General features: G+C 39.1%; 2 protein-coding genes and 1 non-coding gene across 4 annotated transcripts; all 3 read left to right on the top strand.

Annotated features, from left to right (window-relative positions):
- Positions 1-280: 280 nt before the first annotated feature.
- On the top strand, positions 281-7,594 carry LOC104445845 (actin-related protein 2/3 complex subunit 2A). 2 transcript variants are annotated; one of them, XM_010059774.3, is made up of 10 exons: positions 282-506; positions 1,330-1,396; positions 1,520-1,727; positions 4,111-4,280; positions 4,591-4,668; positions 4,844-4,976; positions 5,054-5,145; positions 5,637-5,693; positions 7,111-7,182; positions 7,266-7,594. In XM_010059774.3, the coding sequence occupies exons 1-10, from the start codon at positions 445-447 to the stop codon at positions 7,299-7,301; spliced, it is 975 nt and encodes a 324-aa protein (XP_010058076.2). In that variant the 5' UTR covers positions 282-444; the 3' UTR covers positions 7,302-7,594. The 2 variants fall into 2 exon arrangements, with proteins under 2 accessions (XP_039168978.1, XP_010058076.2); XM_039313044.1 differs by lacking the exon at positions 7,266-7,594 and having other exon boundaries at positions 281-506; positions 7,111-7,247.
- Positions 7,595-9,705: 2,111 nt separating this feature from the next.
- LOC104445844 (probable purine permease 4) lies at positions 9,706-11,408 on the top strand. Its single transcript, XM_010059773.3, has one exon. It carries the CDS (start codon positions 9,764-9,766, stop codon positions 10,925-10,927), a length of 1,164 nt encoding a protein of 387 aa, XP_010058075.1. The 5' UTR covers positions 9,706-9,763; the 3' UTR covers positions 10,928-11,408.
- Positions 11,409-21,746: 10,338 nt separating this feature from the next.
- On the top strand, positions 21,747-23,294 carry LOC104447732. The gene has a single exon (XR_005551591.1). It is a non-coding gene; the product is annotated as an uncharacterized LOC104447732 (transcript).
- Positions 23,295-24,335: the final 1,041 nt, after the last annotated feature.

Raw genomic sequence — 24,335 nt, 5'->3', positions numbered from 1 at the left:
AAAAATTTAGTATGTCCAAAATTTGCATATGTTTAGTATGATTGCCAATGAAAATTGTCTTCGGTAGCTTCGGGAGAACATATCCCTTAATAAAATTTAGAGAAACAATTCTCAAGATTAAAATTAGAGAAAGGAATCGACCCATGGATGTTGTTTTTTTTTTTTTTTTTTTTCAAAGGAAAAAAACGGAGAGAAAATATTAAAATATTTATTTCATGGATTATGAAAAATCATTGTCATATTTGGGAAAATGGACAGTACAAAAGTCATTTCCATGAAAAAGTCGGGGGAAAAACCGGACCTCGAGGAAGAAGGCTTGTAGCAGGGGGCGAAACAGAAGGAGTCGCACGCACGCCCGCTCTCGCACGCTCCGCCGGAAGTCGGAAGTCGGAAGTCGGAAGTCGGAAGGCGAGAGAGAGAGAAGCGATCGGATCTCCGGCGGCGATGATACTGCTTCAGTCCCACTCCAGATTCCTGCTCCAGACCTTGCTCAACCGCCTCCACAAGTACGCGATCGCTTCCTTCATTATCTTCTTCTTCTCGCCTTCCCTCTTTCCTTCCCGCGACGGCGTTGATTCTCTTGGCGGTGCCTTCCGTGCGGCCGTTTCGCCGTCAATCGCGCGAAAGCACTCTGTGATCGCTCCGAGGTTTCCGTCGGTTGCGCCGGAGACGGAGTGCGGAGCGCGGAGCGCGCGAGTTCAGTGGCATGGCGGAGATGCATTGCATGCGCGGCATTCCGCGTTGTCGGATGGTTGCCGTTCGGAACCGTGAGGCCTCCGTTGAATGTCGATGCGCCGTGCAGCACGGAAGGTTGTGTCCGCGAAACTGAGTGTTGTCGGGACGAGAGTGTTTCCATAGATGCGAAATGTAAGATGAATTTAGGGATTGACGGGCGGTAGAAAGGATATTGCGCCTAAACAAATTCGTTGGACGCTCCTCCAAGTTAGCTATTGCCAATTTTTTCTTGGATCGATCAAACTTCAAGTTTGAGTAACGGGATGACATGAGGCCTGGCAACGGATTTGGTTCATTTTTCTGTTGGCAGAAACTTCGATTTTTTCTTTTTTCTTTTTGGGTCAACGTAGGAAATGAGCTAGGAAAACGCGAAACGATTGGGTTTAAAGTGAGACGCTTACCAATTTTAAGTCATATACGATTCTTAATATAGACTAAATAGTTGATCTTTGCATTACTAATTTTTCGATTTTACGATGTTGAATGAACTATAATCCTTGCTTTTTCGATTAAAATGTGCGTATTATTACAGCTTATTTGGTTCTTGTATTCATTATTTATGACCTCGATATGTTTCTTCTTTTCATTTTGTAGTCTTGAGAAAGGAGTTGAACTTGACTATCATTGGGTTGAGTTTGATGACGTCCGATATCATGTCCAGGTAATTTGTGCGATCTGGGAATGAAAAGAAATATAAGTAAAATTAGCGGACATATTTAGTTCTTTCTTTATAATTCACAATGTAAATAGCGGATATGCTTGCCTTAGTTGGAGCTTCTTGTAGGTCTCAATGAAGAATCCACATCTCCTGCTGCTGTCGCTTTCATTACCCACCCCACCTCCAGAAACTGATTTTCCTGGTGGACTTCCTTCTGGAGCCATTGAAGCTGTAAAAGCTGCATATGCTGGTGTCGTGCAAATTCTTGATCCTCCTAGGGATGGCTTTAATCTCACACTGAAACTAAATTTTTCGAAATTTCCTCCAGATGAAGGTTCAGCAAGTTTCTTTCTTAAGGTCATCGTAGCTTGCTATGGATATGATGCAACATTCATCATCAGCTCTTTTCTTTAAAAAAGATCCTTGCATCGATGATATTTTTGCTGTTTAACCGTTGAATTATATCTACCCTTTTTTTTTGAGAGCTTGTACAATAGTGCTTGCCAAAGTAGATGAACTTTGTGGCTTAGTCAACACCATTAATGGGCAGGTTCATCATAAAGCTATTATGGATTTGCTAACTGTGCACAAAAATTATGGTGTTTACTCAAATGTTGCCCGCTTAACCGAAATAAAGTAAGGGCAAACGTAATGAGACAAGGACCCCAAGTATTGTTGAGGCAAGGACATTAAGGAATTCTGTGGTCTATTTAGAGCAATAATCAATGGATTTCGCAGGACTAAGTTTATAAATGAACTGGTCGTGTAGTTCAATGTCTTTTATGATTGGCGCTGGTTTTTTACAACCTTTTTTTTGAGGGCCGGCAGAAAATTTCCAGTAATTTGTTGTTTTGTTGGAGACCAATTGTTGTATTGGAGAACAACTCTTGGCTGGACTCCCGATTTGGTTAGCATATATTGCATTGCACACATCATTGTCCTTTTGATAGTTTGGGATTCAAATTTGACTGAAGTCTAGCAGAAAGAGGATCTTTTATTTGTTTCTTTGATGCTACTGAACGGGGATTCTCTTTATTGTCACAATTAGAATCACTGTCGCCTGCTGTGCTAGTGTATGGATAGATTTATCTTGCATCAATACATGCATGCTTGTAAGGCTCGGGGAGCTCTAGGATTGACATGTGGTATCTTCATCGTGAAGCTGATGAATTTATCTTGACTTCAGTTAAGGCTGTCTATTCCCCCTAAATCTTATCACCCAAATCCTGAGTTTCTATTAACCTTCAAGTAAAGACAGTCAACTCTAACCCAATACAAATTTTTGTTCTGTCATCCCAAGTACTCTGTGAGGGTAAGAGGCAGCATTCAGAAACATCTTTGAGTCAAGAATACAGTTTAATGTTGTAGTATTTTGAACCTTCAAACCTCAAGGGCCAAAGAGTTTCATCCAGAGATGTGCCACTAACTTTGAACTAGAGATTGAACCTAAGTGCATATGGACCTTGATGCTTTTCATCTTGAACCGTCTTGCATTTTTCTCTTTCTTAACCTTCTGAAGGTATATTAAGTTGCATTAGAGAGGTACCAAGGGTGTGCTAACCTGTTTGTAAAATTCAGTTGGAGGATAAAGAATCTACATATTTGACATTTGCATTTGTTTTCATGAAGTTGTTCAATCCACCACAAGTTCAGAGTGTATATTGACTCGTTTGTCCGCAACTCTTGTGATGGCCCCGAGCCTGGTGTGACCCTTTATAAAAGAGAGCAGTTTACATGCCGGGAATTGATTCATGATTAAGACTGTTCCCAGTTCTGCATCAATGAGACACATTTACCCATCAGACAAAGAGGACATTTTTCTCTTCCTATTATGAATTTTCATGCTATTGAAGAGTGCTTTCTTGGTTGTGATTCAATTTCATTTCTCGATAAATGATTTTTGAGGTTGTGCATTCTGCTGTCTTGACTGAATGAAGTCATATGCAAATGCACCATGTCCATGCTAGTTGTCTTACTTTGCGGTGCCTTTATATATGCACACACATATATTTAGGCTTCTTGATGTTACTGATTTTCTAGGAAAGCCACTTCCATGCAGTTGGTCCTAAACCATTTAGCAATTTTTTTTTTTGGGTCTTATGTGCCCTATGTCTTGCTACCTTGCCTTTTTAAGCTGTAGTGATGTTATCGCAATTAAGCTATCTAGAGGAGTATCATGAAGTTCCATCACCTTTGCTATGGAGATGATTCATTAGGAGCATGATTGGTTTTTTTTTTTTTTTTTTTTTTCCATCATGTTAACAATGATAACTTCAGCACTATAGTGTCTTTTTGGTGTAGATTGGGGATCTGGACTTTGGGTTCAATGAGATTTTTACTTGATGCAACTTCTACATTGAGTCAATTAGGTTTAAATGAGGACTTTTTCTTTTAAGATGATCTCCATTGTTTTTTAGTTTGAGGCCCTTCTATGCTCTAAAATTTTCCCATTTTTGCATGAAAATCACCATGGAGTGCATCTTTTTAGAAACTACATTATGCATAATGGATTCTAATTTCGATATATACTATTTTAAATGCATTGAGCAGCTAGCATCCTTTTCTCATTGCATTAAACAGATTGTCAAAATTATCGTTAATATGTTTCTCTGGAGGATGACAAATTTCCAAGTTTATTCAATGGCAGAGCTTGAAGTACCGTTACTTTGTTGAATGCATTTTTCTTTCACTTTTCTCATTAGTGTATAATCCTGCAGAGCGTAGACAAGCTCTCCTGGTTAAGATTGCATCTGTCCGGGAAATAGTATTAGGTGCTCCATTGCGAGCATTATTGAAGCATCTTACCTCTAAGACAATTTCTTCTGCTATGGATCGACTGGTGGCCCTAGTCCATCGGCCAAATGAGTCATTTTTTGTCATTCCACAGGTACGCGTCCAGTGGTCTGTTGTTTATTAGATGCAACATTGTGTTTGAAATGCTTTTCAACGATGCTTTTCACACCTTAAGATTCTGCCCTGCTCTTCAAATGCAGATGTTTTTCCTCTTCCCTTTCAATCTCTTTTCCTGCTTATTCTTCGATCTCATGCTCCCAGCTAATATCAAACTTCTAGTTAATCTCATCATTGGAAAGTCAATCTTCTTGCAATTGCTAATAAAGCTTTGATGCTAAATAAATGGTTGTCTTATTTTACTTGTTTAAAGGTTAGCCAGTTGATTCTTGTTACGTTATTTTCAGATGGAGAAGGTAACTGTTGTATTTCCAATGAGATTTAAGGACTCCATAGATACTGTTCTCGCAACATCTTTCCTTCAGGTATCACAAGTTTTCTTGAGTTTACCAGCTTATGCTGTCTCATTATATGCATAGGACTTTGTCATTGACAAGTGAGCTAGCCAGAGTCAGGATTTCCTTCTCAGGCATTACTGATATAGGAATACTTTCCGTTGCTTGTTTAAATGATTTTACCTCTCGTATCACATTCACACAGGAGTTCGTGCAAGCAAGGCGGACTGCTGGTCTTAACAATGCACCTCCTTGTTTGTGGTCCTCTTCTCCTCCTCGAGAACTAAAGAAAGCCCCTGCGGAAGCATTATCAGCAAATGCTGGTTTTGTTTCTTTTGGTAATTAATGATAATTTTTTGTTTCTTCTGGTCATATTCCTTTGATTGAATACATAATAACAAGTACTGCAATGCAGTCATTTTCCCTCGGCATGTAGAAGGCAAAAAATTGGATCGTACAGTTTCAAGTCTATCGACTTTTCATGCCTATGTTAGCTATCATGTTAAGGTGAGTAACAATTTAAAACATGCTGATTTGAATGCTTAACTAAGGGCTTTAAATAACCTTTGTCTGTCTGATGTCATTAATTTGTGTTGCACTGTGCCACATATTTCTATGGAACTTCTTAATTGAATGAATGTGAAGCCAATTTTAACAGACTTAATCAACCGTATCAACCGTATCTTCCGCAATGTGAAGCCAATGTGAAGTCATTATTCACCTAAAGACCCGCTCATCCAATAGCCATGCAGCCAATCAAAATCTTAAAACCGTCTAGCAACATAGCTTTTCATAGAATTAGTGACGACGAACTCAAGGAGGTCAGGTCTGAAATACCTTCTGTTTTAGTTGCCATAATAAGATTTGAAAGTTGCGCTAGAATTGAGAAAATGGTGTAGGTGTAGGCCTTTAATTTTAAGTTACCTTTTCTAAATTATTTGACACGATCAACTGATGTTTGACTTATTTAATTGCAATATCTTTGTTATGTGTTCAAGTGCTCAGAGGGCTTTATGCATACCCGTATGCGACGTCGTGTGGAGTCATTAATACAGGTAATGTTCTTCCTACTCGGTGATTCTTTTAAGCTGGCTTTCCTTTCAAAAGGTTTTAGTTTAATATGACCATCCTGTTTGCAGTTTTAAGATAATCCCAAGTTCTGTGGTTATTCCAGTTGGACAGTTTGTCAATATGATGTCACCTCTAGGTTCTAATATAGAATGAAACAGTAAAAATATTGAGTCTTAAAGTTCATATTTGAAGGGGTAGGATACATCTACTTTATCTTTGACATTGAGGCTACGTTTGGCATTCAAAATAAAATTTATCCCATCCTGCGTTTAGTGTCTACTTAAAACATGATACAATCAGATATAAGAGGGATATAACCCGGTTAAAGATGAATATGATTTCTAATATCCATAATAAGAATTTTTTTTTTTAATAATAAACTTGTTAAATTTATAAAAATGAAAATTATACTTTCAATATAAACAATATTTGAATTCTAATATAAGAAATTCAAAATAGCAACAATTTAGTTTTTTAATTTAATCTTATATATTCGAATTTAACTCTATCTTATAGTATAAATTCAATATATAAATACATAATTTATATATTACATATTTTAGGTATTTTAGTATTTTAGGTATATTAGTACATTTTATTATTTAATAAAATTTTATTAGAGAATGATGGATGGGGAAAAAAGAAATAAAAAAGAAATTAAATAAAAAGAGGAAAAAGTAAAAAAAAAAAAAAAAAAGGCAATAAAATGAAGTAGACAAGAGTGTTGCGAGATATTTTTACCATCTCCATTTGTGCAACTTTTGAGTTCATGCACACTAATATGCCATTTATATCAAATAAAATGCATGATATGATGTGGATATATCCAGATAGAATATAATAAAATCCCTAGATTTCATAGAGAAAGAGATAGAGATAGAGAGAGAGGAGAGAAGGAAGGGTGGGGGAACCGTAATTTCTAACTATTCTTGGGCATGAATATATCATTCTTTTGGTTTATCTCTGCTAGAGATAGCTTTGTAAGTTTTTTCTTATTCAATGAAAAGCTAGTCACCTATTTGTTTAATGGAAGTACATGATTTTTGTAGCTTTAAAAAAAGGGAGAAAAAGCTTGGCCCCATTTGGGTTTGCTATTTGGCAGACTACTTTAAGGACTTTCCATGGAGCAGAACTGCAACTGGTTTTGTGAGGATTGTATAAACTATAATAAGAAACATAGTTGCTTTCCTTGTATTGACAATATCTCTCTAATCCCATGTTGCCATTTCCTGTAAATGAACAGTTAAAAGCAAGCAGTGTTGTTTCTTGTAGTTCTTGAGCTGCAGCTTCATTGCTTTTGACATGTTAATTCATTTTTAGAGTTTGGAGAGTAGTGATCACAATATATCCTGAATTATAGTTTGATATGCTTGTTACTTATAGCAGAAATTATTTTGCCAGGCCTTGGACCGTGCCAAACCCGATGTTGAAAAATCCAAGAATCTAGCAAATAACAGATCCTTCAAGCGTCTGGTTAGTTTAAACTTCTTGTTTCATTGTTTTACCAAATGAATGTTTATACTTATACCATTAAATGAATCCCTATTATTTTCCAGAGCCTTAAAGAAGCACATGCAAATTCCCATTCGTGAAGTTGAGATTCTGAATTTAAATTCAAGATGAAGTGCATCTGAACCACCAGAAGACCAGTCTGCATGTACTTGCAATATCCTGTAAACAATTGTATCATATTAGATGCAGAAAAATCTTTGTAGTTGGTTGCAATTACTTGTTTATATTGTTTACATTTCAATCCCATTATAATACTGGTAATCAGTTGCTTCTGTTTACTTAACAAAAGAAAGGAACCGTTGACCCTATTTTTGTCCAGTACTGCTTGGTACATTTCTGTCACAATTAAAACACTTCTATATGCTTCCAATAAGGTAAAGTAGCCATTTCTATACGCCTCCAGTACTAGTTGGTACATTTTTCTTTACTCAAGTATAATCTGTGGCTGGTTGTTCATCGTTGGGAAGTTTGTAGGTTTGTTCACCGGACAATTTGAGGGTTGATGGTTCTGCATTGGCTTTGTGGGGGTCGAAGTCCTAATCTGACCTTATGTTAATTGAGGCATAGTCTCTGCATGTAGGGACATTGCAGCAGTTTGTGATTCCATTGCTTTTGTTGCTGGGGCGGTTTCTCTGTCCAAATTGAAAAATCTCGGTCATACAGGATCATAAGGATACTAGTTAATGGGTTGTGTGGCGTGAACCTTTGTATGAAAATGCCTCTTTTATTTGGCTTGAACGAGCGACACGATGACAATCCAACCACCTCGAACTTTCAACAACATCGAGCAATAGTTGACAAAGTGATAGTGAAATATGAGATCATTCTTGCATTCCCCATAATTCTCGCTCCTTAATTTTGATTTTTCTAAGCTTGTTCTGTAGCCAATTTCCTATTTATTGTTTTTGTCGCTGTTCTTATGAGAACCTCACCTTTTTATTTTATCCATGCTAGTCTGGTATTGCGTAGATGCACATTATCAATGCATGACGTCCTCTTAAAAGGAGGGGACTTTTCTTTTCTCCCGCCATTTGCTTTATTTTACATGCTTAAGCATCACGTTACGAAGTCTCACCGTTCCAACTCGCCAATCACGATAGTTTTTTCTGTGTGATCGCCTCACGCTACTTCCTCCACTTTCTTCATGATTTCTTGTCGGTCCAGCTAAATAGAAAATTAGCATTCACACACAACCTTAACTGATGACGTGATATTTGAGATAGGTGGAGGACTGTCGAAAAAATGTTTGATGTCTATCAAACCCCCTGAACCCCTGGTATCTTCCAGACGTGGGTAGTTCTGTGAATGACAATCAATCGAAGGAATGTCCATTTGCAATCATTCCCCTATACAGTACTCGGGAATCATTCTGTCTGTCCAGGCGAGTGTCAATCTGCGGTATTCCGGATCGAGTACTCGGGTCGTTGGAAATAAACATGGAGACGAACATGGAGTGCAACAAGAGAGACTGGTGGAGCCTAAGTTTTCTGTCGACTCTTAGGAACAGTCCTTGTCCAGGAGTGGGAGATGAAAGATAAAAGGGGAGAACCCCGGTATTTACAGGCTCGTACGTTTGGGAAACTCATGCAATACAATGCCAAACCCAAAACCAGGACTGCCTTCACGGTGGTAGGAGTAGTGTAGGACACATGTGGTAACGGTCAAAAATAGCCGTTCCAAAATGCATTCTCTCTCTCCATTTGTCCGCCCTGCCATTTGTAACTGGACCGCGTTTTCTGTTCTCTTTCTGGTCTGTTTCATGAATCTGCGGGTGGGGGGAGTGATTACCCTCTTTTGCCTCTTTCATTTACTGATCTCTATCTCCCAGCCCTCGAATCCGATGATGTGATATTTGGCAGCTCCTGATTCTGGAAGACAAATCTCAGACGAGGGGTTCATTAATTGTCCCATCTAAGCCTTATATTTTCCCTTTCTTTGCCTCGGGATTTTTATTGTACTGTGTAGGGGTGAAGTGAGTAATCAAAGGAAGGTCATTTACTCCCCCTCCACTTCCCTTTCAAGCACCCCGCCCTCCTAAGTACACCTACCATCCCGGGCCTGGAAATATCCAGCCACATTTACCACCCTCCCCCAGAATTCATAATGTCATTTGGATTTTGATCCGATAAAGCAGATCCTCAACTTTAATTTTGAACAGGAAAAATAAGTACTTTCCTCAGTCCCTAATCATCTACAGCGTATCGACCAAAGGAAATCATTTACAGCTTTCAGTCCTCCACCGGACATCTCATCTTTTCATAAGGCTTCCAATTTTTCCAGCGATTTATTAGGAAAAATATCTTGCCTTTATCCAATTTTTCTCTTAAAGGAGCGTTACCAAATAGGCGTCTCCCATTCAGGGGCTGCACACATGTGGCGGGGGGAGCCCGGTAGTCCAAAGTGGGCTTTACGTAGGTCGGGAGTAGCTGATAATTTTCCAGGGAGAGAGGCCGGAAACAAGGATATATAGGAAATGAAGAAAAACATATTGGTGTCTGTTTTGCCAAGGTCATAGGGTATCCTGGTTCTCAAGGCAGTTTCAATGGAACCAGGAAGCGCTCCCAACCAAGGAGACTCGTCCGCGCTCTCCCTGGCCGCCTCCGAGGGCCGCCGGCACAAGACCGGCGCGGGTTACGTGCCTCTCCTGGTGATCAGCGCGGTGTGCCTCTTCGTCGGCTCCCTCTCGTCCAGCCTCCTCGCCAAGTACTACTTCATCCACAAGGGCTCCAGCCGGTGGGTGTCGACATGGGTTCAGTCCGCCGGCTTCCCTCTCCTAATCCCTTTCGTTTGCGTCCCTTACTTCCTCAAGCGCACCCAGAGACGACCCTTCACTCACTTCACCCCAAAGCTCTGGGTCCTGTCCATCTTCGTGGGCCTCATGCTCGGCGTCAACAACCTCCTCTTCTCCTGGGGCACCTCCTACCTCCCCGTCTCCACTTCTTCGCTCCTCCTCTCCACACAACTCCTGTTCAACCTCATTCTCTCCGTCCTCATCGTCAAGCAAAAGGTCACCTTCTCTAACCTCAACTGTGTCATGCTCCTGACCCTGAGCTCGGTCCTTCTGGCCCTGTCGTCGAGCCACGACCGGCCACCGGGCCTGACCCGGGCCAAGTATTTCATAGGGTTCTTCTCCACCGTTGGCGCCGGGCTCTTGTTTGCACTATATCTCCCTGTCATGGAGAAGATATACAGGAAGGTATATTGCTACGCGATGGTGGTCGAAATGCAGCTGGTGATGGAGATCGCGGCGACGGTGCTGGCGACCGTGGGGATGATGGCGGATGGAGGGTTCGCGGAGATGAAGCGAGAGGGGGAGAGGGTGTTCGACAAGGGGCCTAGGGTTTACTACGTGACGGTGGCCATGACCGTGGCGTGCTGGCAGATGTGCTTCATGGGGACGGCGGGGATGGTGTTCATGACGTCGTCGCTGACCGGCGGGATCTGCATGACGGCGCTGTTGGCGATGAACGTGTTGGGCGGGGTGGTTGTCTATCGCGACGACTTCGAGGGCGTGAAGATCGTGTCCACGGTGCTGTGTGTATGGGGTTTCTGCTCCTACGTGTACGGCATGCACCTGAAGAACACCAAACACCAAGAAACTGACAACAAGTCCAGCGTTACTCCTGCTGGTACCGGTCCTAGGAACCGTCATGGTCAAGCCATGGAGATGGGTCGGATGCCGGATGTCGCATCCGGGCTCGTTTAGCGAAACCAAAATGTTTGTATTATCCCCCTTCTATGACTGTTTTGCACTAGTGCTAGATAAAATGTAATTAGTAGTGTGGGAATAGCCGGGACTGAATCAAGTGGTCGTTAGCAGGATGTCAATAGGCCTAGGATCTCTGTGACCACCATAATAAAACTTGCGAATTGTTAAATGCGCATTCCCAGTGCATGCTCATCATCGGCCGGCCCGCCTTGCCTGGATCACAATTTCCGAACAGTTCCACCTCCACCTCCAGTGCCCTATGACGATATTACTCTTTCGAATCCTGTGAAAATATTATCGCCAGTCCCAGACAACTTCTCGGATGATGACAACCTGATGCACTTACACCAGGAGACACCTTTATGACTTGGCAAAGCAATTGCTAAGGGGGGAGAAAAAAAAAAAGGTGAGGAACGTCGTGGGTTTGCTCACACGAGTTTAACTTTGTATTAATTGGAACTGACCACCTTTCCATCTACTCAGCCCTGCAGACGAAGGAAATGAACAGCAACTCTCTTTTACAGCCTAAAATCTTATCCCTCTCATTAAATGCCTTGGCTATAAAAAGTTTTCTTTTCAAAGCGGTTCACGCGTTAGTTTCGGCAGTCAATACGTTAATATCCGCATAACTACAGATTGAGTAAGCTCGTGAACTGGGGTTTGACCCATGTATCATCCAATCAAAGCACCATTGTGGAATGAAGAAAGTACTGCGGGAATAGAACATTGTCATTTTTGTGCTGACAAATTTTTGACAGAACATCATCTTGCTACCACAGGTGATAGATATAATCGATCCCTTCGATGCTCCTTCCCGATTAACTTTTAACTTTTGAAGGAATCTCTTTATGTTTATCAAAGGCAATCACAGAATTAAAGCACTTCATCGTCTTTTCAGGTATCCTATCGATTAATTTTTATTTGTTTTTTGAGTGAGTACTGTGGTAGATATCTTAAATAACTTTCCGATCTTCTTGATGGGTGACACATAAAATTAATGTAGCCAATCAACTTAAACATATGTGTCTTATCTACTAATCTTTGTCTATGACTGCCCAAGGCGATGGAGCAACTTAAGTCAGCTTATATATCTCATCCAATTACTTATGTATCCTTCTCTTGCAAGCAAGATTAAAGGAAAAATCAATAAGAATAGACAAGAATGATGAACAAAATGCTGAACAGGAGAAAGTTTAATTGGTGAAGAAGATAAGGGCAGTAGTTTATCATTTTTTGAATGCTTTAATGCCTGATGACGATCATTATCTTTAAGTATGAATTGTTGCCACTATTATTGCTGCCGGATTTAAAACGAATATCATCTTGAATGTGTTGTCAAACTTATGTTAGAAAAGAGAAGAAAAGAGAATATCATGAAAAAGATAAAATTGTTTTTATCTGGAATAAGGTGTGATTTGGTCATATTTATAAGCAACCATACAATGCATCTTTTGGAAATATATATTTTATTGAAACTATCACCACTTTTCATAATCAACCATCAATTCTCTTCATGTCGATAATATCTCCTTTCAGATTCAACAATCACTTTTTTTTCATATCTAGTTCAATCTCTTCTATTAGTTATTGATAGATAACAAGCAATTTCAATTATCTACATCGATTTACATAAATTCATACATACAATAATGCATCCATTAACATTTGAACCCTTAATTAGTGCAAATAATTCCATTGATAAAATCAGTATTAAATAAAACTTTGACACATGAGCTTACACACGTTCGATTAGAAATTTCCTATACCTTAGACCTTTCATGGCCTTGTGCTTCCTCTTGAATCATGAATATTTACAAAAGTTCATCTAGCTTTTGTTAGAAGCGGCACCATCTCTTATGTTTATATAGTTGAAATTCCTAACTTGTTACCTTAGTATTGCTTTGCTAAAACCTGGACTTCATTAGGGCTTCGTTTGTTTCGCGGAATGAATGATTTAGAAAACATTCTCTTAAAAGTGAGTTGCTCAAAATAATTAGCCAATAAAAATGGTTTTCATTTTGGGTAACAATTTATGTGTCAATATTTCGTGAACAATGAAAAGATTTCTTGTTTATTCGTTTTTGTGAATGATTTAAGAAACTGCTTTTAGGAAATTATTTTCCAAATCATTCATTTTACACAAAAAAAATGGACACTAAGGGTGTGTTTGGTAACGTTTTTATTCCAGGGAACAATTTTTTTTTAACAAAAATATTTTTTTTTCTGTTTCCAAGAACAATTTTTGAGTATAAAAACACGCTTGATAAATGCACAAAATTTTTATTTCCGGAAAAGAAATGCATTTGATAAAATTGTATAATTTTGTTGTTTCTTTTAATTTTTAAATATTTTTATTATATTTTCCTTTTTTTTTCCTTTTTTCTTTTTCTTTTCCTTTTCTCTCCTTTTCCTCTTTGTGGCCGGTTGCCGGCGGTCGGCAACCGGTTGGGCGAGGTCTGGCGAGCTTGCCGGAGCCTCGCCTAACCACCGACGAGGCTCGGCCTCGCCCAACCTCTCGGTGGCTCGGCGAGCACTACAAGGCTTGGCCTCGCTAGTGGCCTTGGTGGCTAGGTGAGCCTCACGCTAGTCGGTGAGGCTCACCTTCGCCTTGGCTTGGCATCTCTAGGGGTTGGTGACGCTTCGGTGAGGTCGCCGGCCCTCATCTGGTTGGTCGCGGTGCTGGCCATGGCCAAGGTTGGCTACTAGCCAAAAGGAAGAAGAAGAAGAAGAATAAAAGAAGAAGAAGAAAAAAAGAGGAGAGAGAAAAATTGTTCCCGGGAACAAGAAGCTACTTTTTTCTACCTTTTGTTTATGTTCCAAATCTGTTCCCGAGAACAAAAAAATAGATTTTTTGTTCCCGGAAACAAAAGTTTTACTAACCACATTTCTGTTCTTTTTTTGTTCCCCGAAACAAAAGAACAAAAAATTTTGTTCCGGGAAACAAAAACACTTTTTAACAAATAGGTCCTAAGAGTGCTTTCTTACACTTATCATCCTAACTTTCCCTGAATATTAACATTATAACCCAATACTCATTCACTGTTAAAATATAACAACTTGTTGTTGGCCACTAAACTTTAAAAAGTTTGTTAGAAATTGTATAATTGGGTTTTCACTACACTTGACTATTATCACTTAGTGTAAGATCCATTTTTTTGGCAGTACTACTAACTAAACCTCTCGAGAGTCCCATAGTGAATGGATTGGCCAAGTTTTATTTGTCCGAATATAAATTATTGAAACAATTCTATCAATAATTATTTGTTGAATATACTCATGTCACAAACTAATATGTCTAACTATCTCAATATAAAAGATATTGATGATATTGGTAATGACCACAATTTTATATCCAATAACAAATTATGCATATATTGAGCTTCTTTACCAACCGCCAATAGTGTTATAAATTCAAATTCCATCATTGAATAAGCTATATATGTTTGCTTCTTTGATCCCCACGAGATTGCACCATTTGCAAGTTAGAATACCCATCTAGATGGTTGACTTGTTATCAATTGTTTTAGTTATCCAATTAGCATATAAATATCCTTTTAGTACATTGGCCGTCTTTCATAAAATAGATTATAATTGAATGTCGGACACCCAAAGTGTCAACACTTGGCACAAGTGGACATTAAATGCCAAAACTTCCAAAAGGTATACTTAAGTGCCAAAATCGGAGAAGAAAAGAATATTTGAGTGCCAACGACAAGAATATCTTGCCAAACCATTAATATGGCTTTTTCTGGTGAGAATTTAAATGATGTGACATTTCTTAAAAAAAAAAAAATTATCCACGTGGCGCTAACATGGCTAGATAGCTGAAAATGATGCCATTTTGATCCAAATCTTATTTTTAATATAAATATTAATTACATAAAATTTTAAAAAGAAAAAGAGGAGAGACAGCAGGCAACAAATCAATGACTACCATATCACCATCTTTGGAAAGAGCCAGCGATGGTAGGGTGATAGTTGGCCAAGGTTGTCGGCTAGTCAGCAAGCGAGGGTCGGTGACCTTCGCTCAATCTAGGGAGGGACTATGACCTCTAGCCCTAGATTTGGGTGAGGGTTGCCGCTAGCTCTCGCTTGTGGTTGGCTAGGGTTGTCGGCCACTATCCGAGGCTCAATGGCCTCGACAAACCTTTGCCCCACTGTTGCCGGCCCTTTTTGGCGATGGTGGGGTGGTGATAGCGAGTGTCATAGAGGTCCTAGTTGATTTACTGCCCCTGTTCTCTCTCTTTTTAAAAAAAAATTAATTAAATTAATATTTATGTTAAAAATCAAATTTGGGGGCAAAACGATGTTGTTTTGGCATGTCGGATTTCTTACAAGTTTCACCACAGTTGGCACTTAAGTGTCCAATTTATTTAAAAAATGCACCTAAGTGTACATTTTAAAAGTTTAGGCAATCAAGTGTTCACCCATGCCAAGTTTCGGCACTTGAGGTGTACTTTTGCTAGCCATAATTCATTGTTGTTTTTAAGTAACTGAAGTTTCTATTTATGGTCTTCCAATGTGTAGTACTAATATTATTAGTAAATATGGACAATTTATACATGATAAAGGCTATATTTAGTCTAAAGCAATGCATAACGAACATCAAACTTCCAATTGGGCAAGCATATTCTAATTGGGCTATAGGTTGCCTAGTATTTCCATCAATTTAATTGATATATCAAAAGTTACGTTTGACTTTTTAATTCTCAGATAATGATATTTTATAACAATTTTCTTCCTTTAGTGGAAAGCATAACCCCCACTATGTTTGATCACTTTGATATCTAAAATTGCATTTACTTCTCCCAAAATTTTCATTTTAAATTGAGAAAATAGATAACTACCATTTTAATTTATGACATACATATGTGTACCAACAATTAGCATATCATCTACATATAACGAAAAGTCAACTTATCATTTGTTCTTAAATCAGTATGATAATATCAATAAATCAATTTTTTCAAGGCTTTGTGTCGGCACTTGCTTTAAACCACATAATGATATGTTATCTTATAATTTACCATTCGAAAAAGTTGTTTTAATATCCATTTGATGTACGTGCAATTTATAAATTAATGTTAAACTGACAAAACTTTAATGGATGTTACTCGAGTAATCGATGCATACGTATCAAAATATTTAATAGCAACAGATCTATTAATACCTTGTTTGTCAGTATTGTATTTGGTCTCTAAGGCATTTCAAATGCCTTTAAGATTTGTGTAAGATCAAAATTTTATAAAGATGATCTCACAGAGCATTGAGAATTCTTTTTCGGCACCCCTTTTTATCATAAATTGCTTCTTTCCAAAATGATGCATCTTTATATGCCATCCCTTACTAAACATTCTTGGATCTTCCTTCAAGTGAAATTACATTTTCCCAGTCTCCTCCTACTGGGAGAATTACATGTAATAACCAATTTTTTTTTCATTTTCTCTTTGACTTCTCCTCAGCTCGTTTGGATAATCAAATAGTGTTTTTTTTATAAAAAAAAATTGATAAAGGATTGCTTGCATCAATTTATGTTTGTGAATATGCTAAGGTATCACTTAAGTCTTCAAGAAGTTTATGTTTAAGAAATTCAACATCTCTTACAGCCACAATAATATTAGATTTAATATCTAATATTGGATATTCAATGCCATTCCTTTTCATAATTCATATGGAGAAATCTTTCTTTGAAATAATTTTGTTGTGAGCACGAGGTGTAGTAAGGAGTGTTAACCAAACAAGATGTTTAGAGTGTTTTGAAGAAGTACAATATCCTAGCGAAGGACCTTTTTTTAAGGAATGTACCGGAATTGCCTTCCATCCCTATGGAGGTGGCCTTAATTGGTGTCCTTTCCAGTCTTCATCTCTGGTGAAAGGTGATAAGGCCTTAGTGGGCCAGACTCCCTTTATAGCGAGATACCTCTAATAGCTCTACCTTCCGCATAGCAAACTTCCAATAAGGCCTTTGTGCATTATCCGGTGTTGTCTCTTTCCTGATATCAACCTGCTCATTCGTACTGAGGCTAGAGTTCTTACCCTTTTCTTTATGGGATGAAGCAAGTAAGGCAATCTCCATACTGGATTGAGACGATTTAATTATCAAACAAAAGCTAAATCATATGTTATAAGCGCTATGCACCCCAACGATCAATAGGGTGGCACGGTCATTGGCCTACCTGGGGATAAGAAAGAATAGAAAGAATATAACTTATTTCAAATGGCAAATCCCATAAATAAATGACATCCAAAAAGGAGAGTTGTTTCAGAGCTATTTTTAAGGGCTTATACCCAAAAATGACACACAATGTAATGGTTCCGCTTCGGATGTTCCACGATTCTGCTAGTTTAGAAACTAAGGAGAAGGACAGGGGTCGCTAGGTCAGAAAAGCTATAACTAACAATTTTTCCTAGGTAGGATTTGAACCCATGACTAATCAGTCAATAGCCGACCGCTCTACTAAACCCACTATGTACCACACCATCGGGCGGCTCACCTGAATGTTGAGTCTTTCTTTGCTGCCAACTTGGTGTCGTTGTCACTTGCAAGATAAGGCCAAAAACTTGACTTTACTAAACAAGCGAGAAAAGCCCTTTCTATTTAGGCAAGCGCGCTAACTGCAATCAAAGGTTAGCACATACTAGAAAGTGCTTTGAGTTAACAAAATGAAGTTTTTTTTGTACATTCATTTGTAATTCTTTGATTTTTCGTGTCTTGCCTTCTATTAAGAACTTTGGGAATCCCATATAGATCATGACTTATTGCAACTATAATTGCGGTTACAGAAAAGAGAAACTCCTAACAAATTGTTGAGTTCGGCTTTCGAGACTACTTAGGGCTTATGACACCGTAGACCAATTGAAAGGGATGTAGCGCCCTTGTTTTAGGTAAAAAATGTCACGGGTTCCAATCTTGTCATCCCTACTTAAACCTTCTTCTTTGGGCAATAAGGAGGAACCCCTGTTGATCCATTCAAATTTGACATTCAAAATCTTTCATTTAATGAGACTATATGCATGCAAGAAAGAAGCCTTTTTTTTCTTTACAGTCCTATCTACTGTGATAAAGACATGGGGATGCTGTATCCTACTAATATCAAGGAATTGAGAGGTCCCTAAGGGCGGCTGTTAGATAGAATCAGGCTTCTCGCCAATAGAGTTGGAAAGTGCCAACCCTCTTTTCTCGCCCATAAGTCAGAAGCCTAGGGAAATAGAGGTGAGAAATAAAAGGAATTGTATTATAGGCAGAGTGAAGTAGATGAGAATCCGTATTCCATTCAAAGAGTGAAAAGCCGGTAGCCAAACGATTAGGCGTAGTAGTTGCATCAAGCTAGATTAGCTCGCCTTAGGGTGATTAAAAGATAATAAGAGCCTAGAGTTCGATTTTGAAGAAAGATTGATTTTACTTTCTTCTTAACCTTAATCGTAAGCAATAGGAGTCAAAGAATTCAGGAAAGGCTGGGGATGAATACCTCGGAATGACTGCTACTTAAACGGGATTGGCTTTTAAACTAAGTTGGCGAAAGATGAATTAGGTCTTAATCAGGTCAACCTAGCAGCTTCGTTGACGAAGGCGGCACAAGGAGGCTCCTCATCTTGTTCAATTTGGTCTTCTATGGAAGATTTTCGCTATGATTGCATTAAAGGGACTAGATTTTTAGTTACCTATACTCGGAAGTTTTAGTTCATGATGACTCCATAGCTTAGTTCCCGAGCCAATTCAAGCACCGGCTGTAGTGTCTGGAACTGATGTTTCCATTGATTGTCTTGACTTGGATCCCAAATTTTGAAGAGTATATATGTGAAATGGAAATTGGATATGATGGATGATTTGAATGGAAATTGGAGATGATGGAAGATATAGAGAAAGGTGTGGTTTTTGAACCCAAATCCTACCCCAAAGAAGTCAAAGAAAGAGCACAAATTACAGACCACTTCAAATCTTTGTTTTCGAGAAGGATAATCAACTCCGCAAATCTCAATTGAAACTTGAACCCTTGTGTAGGTAAGCAATTTCAAAAAGCACAACAATTGAAATGGGTAGTCCGTATTGGTATCAAATCTATTCTTATGTTCCGATCTTTCCATTTCTTTTTAAAACCATTTCTTGGTTAAAGTCTCCCAACTATATTTGAAAATGAATTTGTTATCCATAAAGATAAAGAAAGCTTTCTTGAAGTTCCGCTTCTTCCAGCCTCTAAAAATGAAGTAGAGAAGCGAAACTCGAACAAATAGAGCAGATAGTCCAACTACATAACTTTTTATTTTTCATTACTTCCATGGTCGTGCCTCGTGGCACGGCAGCACCTGTACTATTGAAATGGTTCGTCGGCAGAGATGTTCCCGCAGGTACCCCTTCTAAATGGGTTTGAAAATGGAGAAAGGAAATCCATGGGTTAAAGCAAGCCCCATGAGCCTAGTTTGAAAACCTCGGCAAAACTCTTCTATCATTTCATTAAGTCAGTTTGGTAGCTAGGTCACAAGACCCAGCCGTCACATCAAGATCGTAAAATGATGTATATGAGACAATGAAACCAACGGCTTATGAGCTCACGGTTTGAGAGTGGTTGTAGCCACTACGTCAAGAGCAAAGATAAGAGATGGGTAAAGAGAAGATTGCCTTTTCCTCAATGAGTTGAAGGATTGTAAATACAAAGTTCTAGATGAGGGACTACTATTTGCCATGAAAGAAGATGATTGCATATGGTATCCAGGCTTTTTTATGTACCTTTTTGGAGCCTCCAAACTCAAACGCTACTTTAAATCTTTACAAGACAAGAACATAAATCGAGTTTATAGTGTCAGGCGATTCAGCATCTAAACTCAATAAAAATAGAAATCTCATGATCAAGACAAACAATTGATTGACAGGGCTTCCATTCAAAGCTTATAACACTTCTCCTTTCGACCTTCCAGCACCGGGTAGGTCCTTCCGACCTTCCAGCACCGGGTAGGTGTTAGACTCTATACATCGTGTTACCACTTAGTAGAGTCCTGTAATTTATCCACCGAAATGCTATTCTTTCATTCTGCCAATCCATTATGCTGTGATGTATAATGCACACTTGCTTGATGGACAATACCATTTACCATTTTCTTTACAAAGCATGGACAAATCTAATGACAAGGCATTCTTTTGATTTTCAACTACAACCTTATATAACTTAAACACATCAAAAGCTCAATCTTTTCATTTCATAAGGTAAACATGATTATATCTAGAGTAATCATCATTAAATGTAATAGAATATGGTTTCTACCTCTAGTTACTATACCATTTAAATCATAAATATCATAATGCACCATTTTAAGTACTTGAGTAAATCTTTCTACCTTTCAAAACAGTTTCTTAGTCATATTTGCTTGGGAACATATTTCACAATCCTTCTTATCCAGATTATCACATGATATTTCACCACTTTTATTCATAAATTTCAAAGTACTCTAGCAATATGAGTTAATCTATTATGCCACAAGGAAGATGACTCTAGCATATAAGCAAAAACAAAATTGTCATTAATACTTATCTGTCAAAATTGCGAGTACATGATGTAGCTATTGTCTCCATCTTATGATAATAATATCTTATTATTGTTGAGAAAATTTGATTGATGATGAGGATATGATTAGTAGTTTATAGTTCTCCGATGTTTTGATGCGTAATGACGATTACTGTCATTGAGGTATTATTTGTCCTTATTATTGTTGCCGCAGAATTTCAAACAAATATATATAAGATATACATTAAAGTCATAGAGAAATGAGTTTAGCAATTACTCAATTTCCTTTTGGAATTTTACTTTGAATGTGCTATCTAACTTGTGTAAGAAAAGAAAAGAATGAAGAATGTTGTGAAGAAAAGAGAGTATGGAGAAGAGAAAGTTGTTATTGTTTTGGACATTGTGTCATTTGGTATTATTTATAATCAACCAATCGACACATCTCTTGGGAATAGAAATCTTATCAGAACCATCACCACTTTTTATAATCAACCATCACTTCTCTCTATGTCAATAACATCTATTGTCATATCTAACAATCACTTCTTTTCATGTTCAATTCAATTTATTCTCTTGATTATTTATAGATGACAAACTATTTCAACAAAAAAGAATCGCCAAAGTGCAATGTTAAAAAGGACGTGAAGAGCAATTGACAAGTTAAAAATGACTTGAGATTCATAAAACGAGCTATTCTCTACATTATATATCCTTTTGATCTAATTGAAGAAGTTCCTTAACTCATGCCAACTCGGTGCATAAGAAACCTGCACCTATTGTTATAAGTTACGCATATGATAGTCAACAAATCACATGATCTTGCATAATTTTGTAATGGTCAGAGAAAATTACATAAATAATACTTACACCTTTACCGTGGGATGAGTGACATATGAGTCTAGAGTTGGATTTATAACTGAACTAGTATACACGTTGATCATCTAACGGCAAAGTGGTAAAGTATATTTCACACCGGCAATTGACCTAGTAGAAGCCCATATAGTATGTTGGCTACAACAACCTTGCGAGGGAATAACTCCTGAGTGGGATTAACTAATATATCATCAGGTTGTGATTGTGGAAGTCGAGCCTCTTATTTTAGTGGTGGCATTATACCGACCTTGTATTTAGGAATCAAAATTTGCACAGAAGTCAGCGATTCCCTACTAGAATAATCAAGTCATTGGGTGCCTTGTGTCGCAGCTGTTGTGCCCACACACTTGTATAATCTTCAATACAAAATGCAGGCACGAATGTGCAGGACATGGCCATCACTACCTTAAGCTAGAAGGTCAAAAGAGGTTAGATTCTCCGAGGACATGTCACTCACGTTCTTCTTATTCCCCTCCTTTAAAACGCCCTCTCCCATCCGCGAAACCATCTTCATCCTTGGAGGCAAAATGATTCCTTCATCCTCCTCCCCCAGTGGAAACAATGCTCAGCCATCACAAGAGAACTGCTACATTGTTCAGATGGATCTCTTTGACTTCGGCAATCATCGCAACCTCGAGCCTACCACCGTCTCTGCTGTCAAAGAGAGAGACAGCGAGCGCCACGAAAAGCAAATTGGCGTCGACCCGATTTCCCTACAGCAAGAGCCGGCCTTCTTCGTGGCAAAACCCTTGGCGCCCATCAAGACGAGCGGTTTGCACAGCCTCCTTCCCCAGCTCTCGCCTGCCAAGAGCACGTTCCTCAGCCACAGCCTCCCAAACTCGGCCACGACATCGCCACGCTTCCCTTCCGTTAGTAATCTACTGAAGAGGAACAAGAAGTGGGTGCAGCATGAAAGTCAGGCTCAGGCTCCTCCTCGGCTGGATTTCGACCATCTCATGATGCTCAGCCCCTACCTCGCGATGCAGCAAGAGATGAGGAGCTTCAGGAGGAGCAAGTCATGCGGCGAAGGAAGAGCGGTCCCGCCCTCTGTAGACTTTGATCTTCTGGCAACCAAAGCTAAGGCTGAAGCTACTGGAACTACTTCTAGCACTAGTGACAGTAGTTGTACCAGTGATGGTAGCGAGAGCGAATATCACCAAGATGCAAACCTGAAGAACAACTTCCCAAGATCTGCGAGCAATGAAGACAGCGATGGTGAGAGGGAGAAGGAAAGTCGGCAGGAGGAGTTCAAATGCGGGGCGCTGTGCTTGTTCCTTCCAGGGTTTGGCAAGGCCAAGCCTGTCAAATCCAAGAAGTACTCATCACAAGCGCCGGAGAACAACTTTGTGATCTCCAGGACTGTTTCATTGAGAAATTTGAATGCGGATCGTGGGCTTCCCCCGTCATCAACATGAACGGAATCAGCCACGAAGATGGAGCTGGATCTGGTATCGGAGACTCCGCCAACCTCTTCTTCGATCTGCCGCTAGAGATGATCCGGAGCAGTGCCAACGACACGCATTCTCCCGTGACTGCGGCTTTCATCTTCGACAATGAGAGGAAGGGCGTCTTGAAGAAGAACGGCTCGCTGAGGACGCCCAACAGGAAGTCCCACGAGTCCTCCCGGCACGTTCGTTTCTCCACGTCTTCGCCGACTTCCTACCCTGCCTCCCCGACTTCTTGCATCACACCCCGCTTGCGCAAGGCGAGGGAGGACTTCCATGCCTTCCTAGAAGCACAGAGTGCTTGAAAGTCGTCATCAATTCCTAGCATTTCCAAACCTAAACGCACAAGTCTCCTTTCCACTGATCCAACTGCACGGTATGCATTTGTGTCGTGACTTTTTGAACCGAGAAATCGTGATGTCGTCGTGTCTCGATGCAGAGACGGAACGATCCATGGAATGTAAACCCGCCCAGCTTCTCTTGCATTGAAAAGTTTTGGTGATGAGACGTCTGTTCCGTTTTTGTTTCTTTAGGTTGTACATGGTGGAATGAAGGTTGATATATATTATGCACGAATATATGATTGTCTTATATAACCAATCTTCAAGATTGAACAACGAGGGAGACCCATTGGCTGTAAAGCGGGTTCCATTATAACGTAATGCAGGTGGAGCATGTATGCAGCATCTCTTGACTTTGGGACGTATACATTGGGCCCTCTCCTTGGGCCAAAGATTTTGGGCCCAAAGTCCATGCTGGCCTCGATCATTTGTCTAGAAAGAGATGAAAGAATCGTTGGATTGGTGGGTTTTGGAACCGTGGACAAGAGATCCGCTAGTTATCAAACCCAAGACAATTGCTAAGTGGACTTATTATTGTTAAAGGATTATTACATAAGTTTGGTCAAATGTGTAATGTCGTGGTTAGATTTTTAATTTGTTCTTTAGCCCAATGTTCAATGTCGGCCCCAAACTTCTAATTTATCAAATATGGTCTCTGAACTTTTCATATTTGTTCAATCCAATCTCTAAACTATGTGAAAACATGATCATTCCATTAATTCAAGTTCATTGACAATATTGAATATTTTCGTAGTCCATGGACTAAAATTGAACATATACTAAAAGTTTAGAAGTCATATCGAACAAATCAAAAGTTTATGGATGACATTGCACATTGAGTTAAAGTTAAGGACCTCATTGAATAAATTTAAATTTTATGGACAATATCGCTTTTTTGGCTAAAATTCAAGAATTATTTGTGTTATTTTCCTTTATTGTTATTACTATTGATATAATGATTGTGGAAATCGTGTTACCCTCCATCAATCCCAAAAAGAAAGAAAGAAAGAAAGAAAGAATGAATGCTTGATTCCTTAGTTTGACCCTCGAATTGTTTTTTCACATAGGGTCGCCGAGCTTGCTCATCTATGTTTTCAAATCGATTTGAGGTTGAGGAGGGTGCACCACACGGAGAGGATGAGAGTCTACTTTCTAGTCATTTCAATTTTAGGGATTCTCAATTCCCTGCTCTAAAACTTTGTTTATTTTGCAATCAACTCTTAAAACTTGCTCCTCAAAGGAGATTTAA

Source organism: Eucalyptus grandis, chromosome 5, assembly GCF_016545825.1.
Source record: "Eucalyptus grandis isolate ANBG69807.140 chromosome 5, ASM1654582v1, whole genome shotgun sequence".
Lineage (NCBI taxonomy): Eukaryota > Viridiplantae > Streptophyta > Magnoliopsida > Myrtales > Myrtaceae > Eucalyptus > Eucalyptus grandis.
Note: the sequence above shows the minus strand (reverse complement) of the source record. Positions and strands in the feature narration are given on the sequence as shown.

What these genes read in the sequence shown, in the direction of transcription:
- LOC104445845 (XM_039313044.1), top strand. Translation starts at nt 445, where the DNA reads ATGATACTGCTTCAGTCCCACTCCAGATTCCTGCTCCAGACCTTGCTC. An exon ending in ACGTCCGATATCATGTCCAG is followed by an intron (nt 1,397 to 1,519) that starts GTAATTTGTGCG and finishes AGCTTCTTGTAG; the next exon opens with GTCTCAATGAAGAATCCACA. An exon ending in GAAATTTCCTCCAGATGAAG is followed by an intron (nt 1,728 to 4,110) that starts GTTCAGCAAGTT and finishes ATAATCCTGCAG; the next exon opens with AGCGTAGACAAGCTCTCCTG.
- LOC104445844 (XM_010059773.3), top strand. Translation starts at nt 9,764, where the DNA reads ATGGAACCAGGAAGCGCTCCCAACCAAGGAGACTCGTCCGCGCTCTCC.